The 13,093-nt window shown below is 39.2% G+C and overlaps 1 protein-coding gene across 1 annotated transcript in view; it reads left to right on the top strand.

Annotated features, from left to right (window-relative positions):
• Positions 1–9,071, top strand: part of ZNF277 (zinc finger protein 277) — a 42,939-nt gene extending 33,868 nt beyond the window's left edge. Inside the window, exons 8-12 of the mRNA XM_088529886.1 lie at positions 5,212–5,279; positions 6,503–6,599; positions 6,980–7,022; positions 7,598–7,772; positions 8,754–9,071. Of these exons, the coding sequence (XP_088386012.1) occupies positions 5,212–5,279; positions 6,503–6,599; positions 6,980–7,022; positions 7,598–7,772; positions 8,754–8,946 (576 nt within the window). The 3' untranslated portion in view covers positions 8,947–9,071. The remainder of the gene's footprint in view (positions 1–5,211; positions 5,280–6,502; positions 6,600–6,979; positions 7,023–7,597; positions 7,773–8,753) is intronic.
• The last annotated feature ends 4,022 nt before the right edge of the window (positions 9,072–13,093 follow it).

Genomic DNA, 13,093 nt, shown 5'->3' with positions numbered 1-13,093 from the left:
CAAGGTTTTTTCATAGTTCCTCCTTGGAGCTGAGAAAGACAGAGTCTACGCGGTGACTGGGAGCATCGAGGAGCTACTTTTCTGAAGCACAGAAAACTAGAGAACTGTGCAGAGAACTCAGAAATTTTAAGGAGATACAAGAAGGTCATAACATCAGTGAAGAAAGTGGCTATGTCATGTTAGTAGTGTTGGTAAGCAGAACGGGCTGGGGCAAGGTTAATATTCATATAGCTGATATGGGACCTATACAGTTGATGAGTCATGCCAAGTGTTGTCTGGTCAGGGAAGGACTTCGCAGAGTGACTTCTAATACCAGCCTGCCCATTAGTATTGGAGACCCAGCAGCAGCATTCGGAGATGTATTTTTCAGGTCCTTGGCATTATAAACAGAAGGTGCTAAATGTAATTCAGATAAAAATTGTCAAACCACTAAAATGCTTAAATTCTGGGGGGAAAGCAGTTCAGTCCCATGCAAGGTTTGTGGCAGTGCGGTACCAGTGCTTCTTCTGACACATACTTGGAATGAGCAACAGTTTCTGCTTTGCTTTGCTTTGTTACTCTTTTTCCTTTATGCTTTGCTGTATCCATGTTTTCTTTTCACACATTCTCATTTGTCTTTCATTGCATTTTACCTGTGAACTATTTCTAAGTGACTGCTTCTAATCTTCAAACTGTAGCCATATCCAAACCTCTAACATCTCTTCTTTTAAAAAGAGGATGTATTTAGAAATTAAAAAGAGAGAAAAACAGATGCACATCTCCTTTTTGCTCCAAAGTTTATTACTACAAATGCAAACAAAACAGTATGCATTGTGTGATTAAAGATCTTTTAATTGTCTCTCCCCTTTTAGTCTTTCACATTTGAACTTCCTATGTTTTTAAAAGCAGAAAAACTGTAGTGATAGTTTCCTTTAAAAACTGTCTGAAAAACTTGTAAAATAGTTTCTTGTTGAATGTGGAATTGCACAGTAATATTCTGTGGAGTTTTGTGGAACACAGGTATTTTAAGATGGTGGTTCCGACACAGCAGAAAGTGCTTGCTCTCAAAATAGCATTTATTTTTGCACAAAGAAAGAAATGAGGTTAAAAGAAGGAACTTTAGCTTGTCCAGTATGTATAAGGAAAAATAACTCTTGCTTCCCACAGTGCATATATATATTCAGCGAATGCTGAAAGTTAGGCTTTCTGCAAAAGGTCTGCTTTCTCTATCACTAAATCTAAATTTGAAATTACTCCATGTGATGATTTTTCTTCCTTTCCCTCAACTCCTCATATTTTGCTAGAGCTTATTTATTTATTTATTTTTGAAGAGCTCTATAAAGCTTTACTGACTTCTCACTGAGTCTTCAAGTCCTCTCCTTCCTATTGCTCTAAATGTCACAGGCAGTTCACAGGCAGAGGCATAGATTGGATATCTTATTTGGAATGGCAGATGTACCATTTCAATATTTATTACTGAGTATATCGTGATCTGAAGATGGAGACTTTGAATTTATCTCATCTTTGTATGCTTTCACAGAAAATGCAGGTTCCTGTCATTTGAGTGACGTGGCTTGGGCACAGTGCTGGGCAGCCGCTCTGGGTGACCCTGCTCGAGCAGAGCGGCTGGGCTGGCCCCGGAGGGTCCTCCAGCCTCATCCACTCTGTGATTCTGCGAAGAGTTTGAATTTTCAGAATGTAACAAAGATTTTTCCATACGTCTGTTCTGTCAAGATTGTTGTCATAGTAAAGAGACTAAAAAAACTAAGTAGGTCTCTAATGATGAGCATGAATATCATCACAGTATAACTCATTTTGCTTTCAGGATGAGTACAGTAGAGCTTTTCTATCAGCAACTGGACCCTAAGCTATTTAGATGGATAGTTCCTTAGTACAGTCTTCTTACAGATATCGTGTTTAAAACAGAAGTCTGTCTATGTTATTCTCCTTTTTTATATAAATTTCCATTACATATTATACTCATTGAGCACTATGTAAAATGGTCTTATTAATAGTCTTAACTGGCAGTTTCCTTTATTTTGTGGCTTTTGTAGTGAGAGGTTTTTAAGGGCTTTTTGTTCAGATGTCCTGAGAACAGTTACTGAATTGCCTCATGATCTTCTGGCCAGTTCTTGCTCTGTTTTTAAGCCAGTGGCAAAGCTCCCGTGGACTCCATTGGAGCAGTCGGTTTGCCTTCTCCCATTCCCCACTCCCTGCATGTTTTTAGTGCAGTTTTGAGGATTGTGTTCTTAACAGAGTTATATATTATGCCCATGCGTTGATCATTCCCTCCTCTAAGTTTTTATTTTGGCATAGCAAGGAATAATATGAGGCCACCATCTCTGTAGATCTTTGGTATTCAAAGACTTTCCATAGCTTCTGTCATGGCCTACAAACAGCTTTGATTACACTCATATTATTCACATGTTCTTAGCTGAAAATGGTAGTTAGTATTTATTAGAAAACTTATTTCTTAAAGCCTTTATTTTTCCTCAAAGATGAAAAGATCTTTTTTCCCCTTTTGGCAAACCCAAAATCATCATTACTGTATCTAGCTGGGGATGGAGCGGATTTTTTGAGGGGAGTGGGGAGGAGATTTTACATCTATTTTAACTGTAAATAGTAAAGGAAAACATTTCATCCATTGCTGATAGTTAGGCTTCATTTCGTTGGTATATTCATTTCTCTTCAAGGGGAAGTACAGGCAGCTTGTGGATGAACACTTAAGATTAATCCAATTTGTATCAAGTAATAGTGGGGGTAAGGCCATCTGTTCTGTATGGTGAAGGCACCTTAAGTGGCTTTATGCAGCCACATGCAACAGAGCAAGTGACCATCGTAAGGCAGGTAAGAAGAAGAGCAAGAAGAAATGTGCAGGGAAGAGCAGCAGCTGTTTGGAGCTGCCGAGCTCCACAGACACTGGAACACGATTTGCTTGCATTTAGGAACTGCTTTAATGTGAAAAAGTTGGAGATAACAGCTGCGTGTTTCTAATTTCTCCCATTTCAGCACCTACTCCCATGTTGAGGTGTGTTACCTCAATGAAGCATGAAGACTTTTTCCCTCTAGTCCTCTTAAAACTGCACCCAAGGGGAGAATATACTATAATAGGGAAAAAAACCCACCACCCGGAATTGCATGCTTTCCCTATCCTCTGTAGGAGCCTCTACTCCATGAGATACATAGCAAGTATTATTAAAAAAAAAAAATGTTGTTTTTCTGTGTTTGTATAGGAAGGCCTGCATATTTTTTAATGATGCATTTTCTGCTGTTTGAACTATTAACAATGTCAAGCCTGGTTTTTCTTCTGGCTTTGCTAAGAATTTCTTAGGAGTCTCCAGAGATGATTAGTGGGAGCTCGCGCATCTCGGATGAAAGAGCAAGGGAAGCTGATGCTCAACAAAGGCCCCCTTGGTCCCAGATGCTCATCAAGCTGTAGATTTGAAAGAGTATAAAGAACTGCCAAGGAGCTTTAAAAATCATCCTACGAACTGTTTCCCACCCAATTGCTCAATTTCAGTCTCTCGGCACTTTCATTATGACATCCCCAGTTACCTACTCACCATGGAATTTTCCAGTGATACAAGAGCTGATTAGCTTTTCTTCTCTTCTTTCCCTCCTCTAAATATAAATAGCTGAGGGACAGAGACCTCTTACAAGATCCTTCCCTTCTTCTCTGCAGAAATACCATAAAAAAACAGCAACAAAGCTCACGTGTGATTGTTTTCTCCTTTCACCTTTAATTAAACGGTAAAGTTTCATATTGGCTGTTGTTTTGAACACAGGCTTTTGGGGGCATACCGTTCAAGTTGATAAATGGAAAAATTGTGAGCATTCATCTTCATTTTGCCATGATTGTGAGCTTCTCTCCTCTCATCAAGATTATACTGCGTGCAGCCACAGAAAACTCCTGTGCAGCTGTGAGAACATGTGGTGAGAGGTGTTAATGGCTTCATGTTGTCTCGCAGCAATGGTGACACTGATGAGTCTCCCCTGTAACCAGAGAGCTTTCACGCTACCACGTAGCATGTAGAATTAATTACTCAGTTTGCACTCTGTGATTAGTAGTGGTGTTATGTTTAGAACTGTCTAGAGACATTTGTGCATCATTTACCTGATGGTAACAGCTTTAAAAATTCCCATTAAATTGTTAAGTGATGGATTTTTTTTCCCTTCTTTTTCCAAGCAACCCCAGAGGCAATAATAATACTTGTTAAGGATGTTAATAAATATATTATGAGGGAGTCTTTTGAGTGAGATCATTGAAAGGATGGCCTTTCCTTGAGCCTTCAGTTTCTTTCCTAGTGGTGACGAGATCATCAGCTGTGATCTACGCGAATGCTTCATAACCGTTAAAAGCACAAGTTCAAAAATACTGCTTGGATTGCTGGATTGCTTGTTCTGGTTTATATTAAAAGGCAGAAAGAGTCTTTTGGAGGAAAGAAAAATACTAGCTAAAGACCACTGGTGGTGTTTCAGCAGAGAGCCTGAGCTTTTGTTGCCTGATATTTATATCACAGTCGTGCTGAGAGGCCTTGCTGTTGGGCTGAACGCTGCACAAATGTGAGGTGCTTTGTGGCTGCAGCTCTTCAAGGTATAAATAAACAACGCAAAGTCTGAAAGGGAGAGCAGAGCTTCAGGGACAGATAACCTCACATTCACATCTGAGCAGAAATTGGATTCTAGTTCAGAGGCCTTTGCCTTGGCTCACAGAGCCTTTCTGTGGTACTTGGCCGCTGGGTTATGCCATAGCGTGGTTTTGCCGGCCTCGCCTCGTACAGGGCCCCGTTCTGCGTGCTGTGGCTGTGCCAGCTGCTCCCAGGTGTGACAGCTACGCTGAGCAAGCAGCCTGGGCCCCGTGAGGAGCAAGGGGGGCATGATGACTTGAGCAAGGGTGACAGCAAACTGCAATGAACACCCACCCCGGGAGCCTCTGCTAGGGTTGCAACGCTCGGGTTTTGCACAGAGCTTGAGTGAGTCTCTTGAGAGCTCTGTGTCGAATCATCATCTTCCCCTCGCTGCTGTAGTTAATGCCCCCCTTGAAAGGTAAAGTGAGTTGTTGTTTAAAAAAATAGCTAAAGCACACAGAACTAACAAAGAAAAGGTGATGATTTGACTTCTCAGATGTTTTTTTGTTGATGATTTGATTAGTTGACTTCTCAAATGTTTATTGATTCCATATGTAAAATGTGATGTGAACCAGGAAATGTCTTTTTTTCTTTCCTTTTCCAGGAATTTGGAAAGTCCTGGGAGGAAGTACAGTCAGAAGACGACCGGGAATTGTTAGACAACCTAGAAGAGTAAGAATTACTTATGTGTCCATTTTAAAGACTTGCAAGAACATTGCTGTTGAAAGTAGTTACAGGGAAAATACTGTCCATAATTGGTACACCATTAAAATTTATTTAAGAGTCAAATCAACTCCCAGATAATTCTCATAAAAGATACTTCTCCATAGCAAGGGCTGCAAGTTTCGTCTTACAACCTACACCTATTTTTCAGTTGCAAGTCACTCAAACAGCAGCCCTTAGGGTGTTTAATAATGTGAGCAAAAGATTTATTATTATTATTATTATTTTTGTACTCAGAAATAGTTGAATTGTTTTTGCGCTAATTTAAAATCAAGTGTAAACATCAAAAATCCCATCATGAGAAACAGAAGGAAAAAATGATGAAATGATAACAACTAGAGACTAAAGCAGGATTCCAAATCCATCTTCTGAGCAGTGCTAAGTGAGGGCACCATTTGCCTCTCCTCGTGTTCCTTTTGCTCCAGGCTCTCAGATCATTACACAAGTATCTTGCTTGACCCAAGAGAATTGAATAAGCAGGAAACAATTTGAAAGTAGCAATTATTCATTAGTTTAGAGAGCAGAATTGGGCATTGGCCTTCTGACAGGTTATGGTTCTGTCTGTGACTTGAGCTTAAATTTACCTGATTATAAAATGGAAGCAGTAATATTTCTGCCTCTCAGCAGCATTGTATATCTAAATGGATGAGCAAAGGTAAAGTGCTTGTTCTCTGTGCACATACCTAAACGCAGCAGCAATGAGTGCCTCTTCTGAGGAATAATAATATCTGATAGACTGGTAACACCTAGAGTGAACTCTGCCTGACAATTGTCTTTGGTTTGTGTACTGAAAGCTTAGAAAGGTATTAAAAAGGATGGAAGATTGTACTAAAATGAACAGTGAAGATAATTTGTTGTGAATTGTCAAACCAGATTGAGATAGAAGTTGAGATCCCACTAGTTAGTGTGGGATTTGCTGCCTGTCTGCGTAGAAATTATCCAGCAGTATCTACTCAGTTATTCTTGAATTTGTAATTATTTTAGACAATAAAGCATTTTTTCCATCACATACTTGCTTATAAATGCACAGTGTCTTTTCCATCACTTTAAAGTATTCTGTTTGCCCAGATTTATTTTTGAAACTGTGAAAGCAGAATCTGAAATGCTGCTTCACAAAATATCTCCTCTTTTCCACAATTAAATTATTTTTTTTTTTTGCCTTTAATCATAAGAGACTGGTCTGACTGGGAAGAGCATCCCATGTGTGCAGTTTGCCTGTTCTGTGAACAACAAGCAGACACCACAGAAAAACTTTATTTTCACATGCAGGTAAGACTTGTTTTTAAATATCATTTCTTTCATCAGTTTGGAATAAAAAGTAGCATTTTAGCGCTTTTATTGAGGTCAAAATTGCTGCATTAGAATGCTGTCTCTAGAGCAGAACTAAGGCACTGCATGGACAGCATCAGCTCTCAAATATTCAGAGGAAACAAGTTTGTATTGAGAATATGAATTTCTGTTACTGCTGAGTGTACAGACACTGACACAGGCAATAAAGAGGTAGCAGCGGTTACAGATTTTGGGGAGTTCCTTCATTTATTTTTATTTGCATGAGTATATGCACATGTCTGTGTCAGTCTGGAAAAATGTAAGCAGTTCCTAACTACTAGGAATACTAGTAGTGGTAATGATTTTTTTTTTCCTTGCAGAAATCACATGGATTTGACTTTCTTAAAATAAAGTCAGAGCATGGTGAGTAAGATATGCTGTAATGGTCAGCATTTGCCACTAGTCTGAAGAAAACCACATCACAGGAATACTGGAAAACAACTGTATCAATTAGATTTTTCTTCAGAGATCTAACTTTTCCATTATGGAAACTGTTTCTACCAGTTGACAAAGGACAGCCAAGAACACTTTATTTTTCTGGAACTATTGTTGCTGCCAAGGATATTTCCTATTTTCCTCTGAACCACTGGATTTTTTCACAGATTACCTTTTGCCCACTCTGTGTTTTCCAAGCCCTGCTGCTAGAGCCTGTAATAATAAGTATTCCTATTACTATTATGATGATGATGATGTCTATTAAGACTTTCTTCCAACTTAGAAGGTGCTGCTCTGAGTTGTGTTTGGCCAGTGTTTGTTTTCTGCTGTAGACTGAGAGAAAGAAAAGCAATGGTAACTTTTAAGTTAAAAGAAGGGCCAGTTCCCCTGCAGCTGAGAAAAAAAGCATTTGTTCAGTTAATTTGCAAAGTTATAAAAATCAACCTTTTTACCTAATCCAAGAAAGCATTTCTAAAGTGCTTGTTTTCTACCACCTCCTCTAGGACTGAATTTTTATCAGCAAGTAAAACTAGTGAATTTCATCAGAAGAGAAATCCATCATTGTCGTTGTTACATTTGCCAGGAGAAATTTCAATCTAAAACAGAATTGATAAGTCATATGGAAGAGACCAAACACATTACATTCCTGCCAGCCAAGTCGACATGGGATCAACCACAGTAAGAGCTAACATGTTCCTTCCAGTATTTATGCTGCTACTTGATGTCATCTTTAAAGAATTAACCCCAAAGTTCTGGGTTGACACTCCTGCAGTGCCCAGAGCTCCCCAGAGATTCTCTTGGCCCAAATGAAGTAATAAATGGTCTCAGAGCTACTCAGAAGTAGAAATCCCTCTCCTGTCTGAAATGCAAAGGAGCACAGGAACTGTTCTCCCAGGTGCATCCAGGATGCAACATCCCCATACATTATCAACTTGTCTGTGCTAGCAGGTTGATATGCTAGAGGAGTTTCTTGTTGCTAAGTTGTCTGTATTGCAGAATTGTCTTATGAACAGTCATGCAGTTCAGTGAAGGACATAAATGATGCACCGTGAACATTTCCCCTCCTACTGGAGCCAAGGTTGGAAGTGCCCCATGCTGCCATCTCAAGTGCCCCATTTCCCCAAGGGCACTTCATGCCTGGAAAGGCCCCTGGCACCTAGTAAAGATACATGGTGGACGAATGGTCAGAGAAACAAACTGAACCCTTCCACACCACATATACACTGTATGGATAGATCCACAATGTCTACCTAATTTTAGGTATCAAAATCTTGTTCACTCTTGGTTTTCTTTATGGGAAATGGAAAGTGTCGCATGACACTAATTCAGATTTTAAGAAGGATATGTCTTCATAGGCAGCAGAGTACAAGGCAATCAGTGTCTTGACTTAAACATTTCAGTTCAGCATTTGATGTTGGATGAATCTGGCTGTGACAGTATGTAGATAAACAGGGGGAAGGACCTGTCTGTTTCCATCCCTTCTGCTCTCTGCCAGACTGTTCCAAGATGTATGGCAGGCTGATTGCTCACAATCCAGACAACCAGACTTTGTTATTTTTCCTTTTTTAAATCTAATCTCATAAAATGTGCTCAGATTCTTTGAAACAAAACATGTGACGTAGAGTAATATTCTAATTCATTTAATCTTGTTGTTTTCAGGTATTATTTTCCAACCTATGAAAATGACACACTCTTGTGCACACTGTCAGACAGTGAAGATCTGACAGCTGACGATAGTAGTGAAGATGTCCCTGTTGTAAGTGAAGATACATGTAATCTAAAAGCTCTTAAACAGAGCAGTGTTTTAAATCAGCTCCTGTATGAAGAGGAAAGAAGTCAGGAGAAACTTTGACCTTCAGTTACCATCACTGACCTTTGATTGGTTCACCTCCAAGACAAAAAAAAAAACCACATTATTTTATGAAAGTATGAGTATGGTTTACCCTATAAATGTACTGGGTAAATAGTACCTGAATGGGAATGCTAAATAAAAAATCATGTGTAAACATTTTTGGTTTATTTTCACCTAAGTTCTTACTTTATTTTAAAACTCAGTGCCAGATTTTCTGCTTAGTTCTCAGAATAATTTAGGCATTACTTACAAAAAGGTTTTTGTTCTTTTTTTTTTTCCGTAATATATCAGGTAGTTAAGGACATCTTGTGCAAGGCATGAAAAATTGAGATTGATTTATGTCATATATTAAACGATTGTTTTGATACATGAGCAGCTGAGTGATACTGCTATATGTTGTTATTGCTGTTAAAGAGCATATGGAAAAGAATCTGAGTTCAATTCTTGGTCTGCTACTTTTAACTTTAGACCTTCTTCAAAGTGAAAATGGATTTGGATATGTTTATTATTCATCGGTGTATTCATAAGATGTGCAGTGCCTGTTCTGAAAACTGGCTGAGAAACCTCAGTCAAGCTTTACTTGGCCCATATCTGCTTGCACAGTGTGCTCCAGATTAGGAACATCAAAAAGGAGCAGTGCTGTCGTGCTTGCACCAAAGATCCAAAGAATTTATACCAGGCTTCTTGAATGATCATAGGTGTAAGTAAGATCATAGGCATTTTTTGGATTGAGATTCAAAAAAGAGCAATGCAAACATTTAAGTCCACATTAAGATCTTTAAACTCTCAATTCAGGTGTCTGTTTAAGCTGCCATAATGCTATAGTATTGAAAGTTCTTCAAAAGGTCTTCAGTATGTCCAGAAACACTTCAGTCTTGCCAGGGTGAAGCAGCTCAGAGCATAGGTCCCTATAGAATGACGCAAACTAGATTTTTCCTGCCTCTTTTTCTCCTCTGAGATTTTACTGAAGAAGCAGTCCCAGAGTTCATACTTGGCTTTTTGAAATATCAGTAACTGTTTTCAAATTCGGTAGCGTGTTCCTTTTTCTTTAGCTCAGTGCTAGAGCACTTGCCCAGAATGTGGGAGCCTGTGTTTGAGGTTCGGTTATCCACCTGAGAAGATTCAAAGCCACAGTCCTGTCTTCTCACAGCTCTGACTGGCAGAGGCTGCTGTCAGTAAGAGCTGTTGTTTTTCACCATACGTTGATTGAGAAATAGACACAAGCTCCAGGGAGGGGAGCAGGGGCTAAAGCTCAAGCCTTGGCCCATGTTCTGACAAGCTTCCATACCCAGCCACATTCACCCTGCAATGTATCTGCATCTCCTTCACATTTTAATTGAACCTGCTCTCTCATGGCACGACCCATCATCCATTAGCTCCTCTCCCTTTGCTTCATTTTTATTTATTTTTTTTCTTAGGCCCAGATGTAAGGACCTAAGGTTTTACCTTAAAGTAAAACAACAGGATGCCAAAAATGTACTGAGAAAGATAGCAATTTCTGACTTTGCCAATAGGAAATGGGATAGGAGTGATTCAGGAGGTGCTGAGAATACAGCCAAAAGAAGGATACAGACATAGTCCTTTCTGCATTGACTTGGATTAAACTGTTCCGAAAATTCAGGAGGAATGGTATTTTTAAATTTTTAACATCTGACCATATTAAATGAGCTATAGTCTGTATTTTTCGCATTTGCAAGTCTTTTATTTTCATGCACTAAGAGGCTGTTGGTATTGATTTTCCTAATAGTTTTCTTCCCAAGCAGTTACTTTGTCCTAAATTAGAAGTTAATTCAGCTCCTTGCTTTTCCAGTCAGATTCTCAGCTGAGGTGGGAGTAAGAGTTAGTTGGGTTTACATGATAAGGGTGTGTTGAGCAACAGAAAAACTCAGCAGGAGAGCTATGGCTAAGTCAGCAGCACGTGGGTATGTTTTATAGCAAGGCCATCCATCTCAGAAGGGCACATTAAAGGGAAGATGAGAATTTTATTGAAATATCATAAAGTGAAATGGCAAAATGTTTCCTAATCACGAGGAATGTGATGCTGAGTCACTCAGATCTCTGCAAAATGAAGTCAAGAATGTTAATATCAGCAATATGGGATGGCTTCCATTCCTAATTGAAATTTGAAATAATTTATCAGCACAGAATTACAAGAGTATCTTAAGAAAATTTTTATAAATTTTATCAGTTGCTTGTCTTTTTTTTAAGTAAAAAGGAAAAGGTAACTAGAAAAAAACACACAGCAGTATAACTATTTACTGAAGATACATGGAACATGAGGAAGCAGATTAGAGTTGATCTTGTTGCTTTGAATGTGCACAGCAGGTAAAAAAGTAGGTTTAAAGTCTCAGTAGGTTCACAAAGTTGGGATACATTTTTGGGTAAAAGTTGAGAATCTTAATTTAGCACAATGCTGCTTAAAGGATTTTTGAGAACATACCGTATTTGTATCTATAATGGCCATATTTTTCCCTGGGCATTTATGTCCTCAAACAAATGCACAGCCAGTATCAGTGTCTGTTTTAAAGATGAAGTGTAATCTCTGCTGCAAGCTAGGGGATGCAGTTATGACTGCAGACAACATGCAGGTCAGGTACAATATGAGCAAATACTGTACTTCTAACAAATAGTTTTGCCATAAGTTGCCAAACATGTTAATTAGTATAAGCCAAGCCGCACTGTTTTAAGCCGAACACACATTTCTTACCACAAGGTTTACTCAGAGCCTAGTTTATAAATCTCAGTTACATTCACGCACTCCCATGGGTTAACACTCTAGTTTAGACATTTCTGAGTCAAAAGGGGAGAACAGCTTGTGTCCTGGTGACCAGTGCTCTCCCCTGCCTTGTTTGCACCTGCCTTTGTGAGGTCTTGCTGTTTCCAGGTTCTGTATTGCACTCATCTGGCATGCTGTGAAGGAGGCATCAGTGGCTGCTCCCAGGTGGCTAAACAGGAGCTGAAGTCAAAATACTGAAGCTCAGCCTCTGAGGTGGCTCTCTGCTGCTGCCATCCGTCAGATGGCTTCAGACCTGTGGCTCGATCTCTGCTGGTGAATGGTTGGTACAGTGTCTCTCTCCCAATTTACAGAGTATTTCAGTTGATCTAAATCTGAAAAAAAAAGTAGTGAATTGTGAACAGAAGTACAGTTATTTTCTTCAAAGATTGTTGGTTTCCACACTTGAGTGCCAGTCCAGAGTGGACACTGGGTATTTTGCAGTCCTCAGGAACAGCTACATCTACTGCCACTGAGCAGCACAAATTTCACAACTCCATTGTTGCACTGTCAAATGATTTTGTGTTATTTATATCTGTGTTATTTATATCTGTATTTATATCTGTCAATATATATGTATATCAACAGAGAAGATGGAGAAGGAAAGGTCCCTGAAGAAAAACTGTTTTTCATAGAGGCAACATGACAACTATTTTGCTTTTCCCAGGAGTTGTGGTGCAGTTGGGATGCTTTTTTGGTTTTAGGTACAATAGAAAGACTGAAGTATGTATGGTTAAATTATGCCCTCATCTACCCCTGCCAGATACATCAAGCTTAGGTAACAGTTCTCACATGGAACAAGGATTTGCAGCCTTGGAATGAGTTACAGCTGCCTTGTAATGGTCATTAGAAGTGCAGTGCAGTCAACTGCGCTGGTTGCATGAAGGCCCTTGTTCATGTCGTATTTGTTCCTTTCTTCCATGAGCACTGAATATAGCCATTATCCTCAAGGAAACCATTTTTTATTAGATGTTTTCTACTACTAAGCCATGCTTAATTTGTCTTCTTCCACCTATGGAAGTTATAGCACCTTTTGAATTTGATTTTTCATACACCTCAACCCTTGCTCATGAAGATGCAGTTTAGGTAACTCTTTTAGAAATGGCTGTTCTACCCAAGTTTGACACCTGTGATAAATTCATTCTCTCCATATTATAACCAGGGAAATTTACCATATTTGTAACATAAATTTCTACTTAGCATCAGTCATCTTTACACAGGTAGAAATGAAAGCATTTTCCTAGCACAACTGTTCTCCCCACCTGGTTTACCATTCAGGGACCAAAGAGCTGCTGGTGTTTAGGTGATTACATATGAGCATCTAACCAACGTGCCCTGTAGGTTCCGGAGACTCCTTCAGCTCACCAAAGTAAA

This window comes from Tinamus guttatus, unplaced genomic scaffold, assembly GCF_059628265.1.
Source record: "Tinamus guttatus ecotype Peru unplaced genomic scaffold, ASM5962826v1 Tinamus_guttatus_pri_ptg000355l, whole genome shotgun sequence".
Lineage (NCBI taxonomy): Eukaryota > Metazoa > Chordata > Aves > Tinamiformes > Tinamidae > Tinamus > Tinamus guttatus.
The sequence above is the reverse complement of the archived record's forward strand: the minus strand, read 5'-3'. Positions and strand labels throughout refer to the sequence as shown.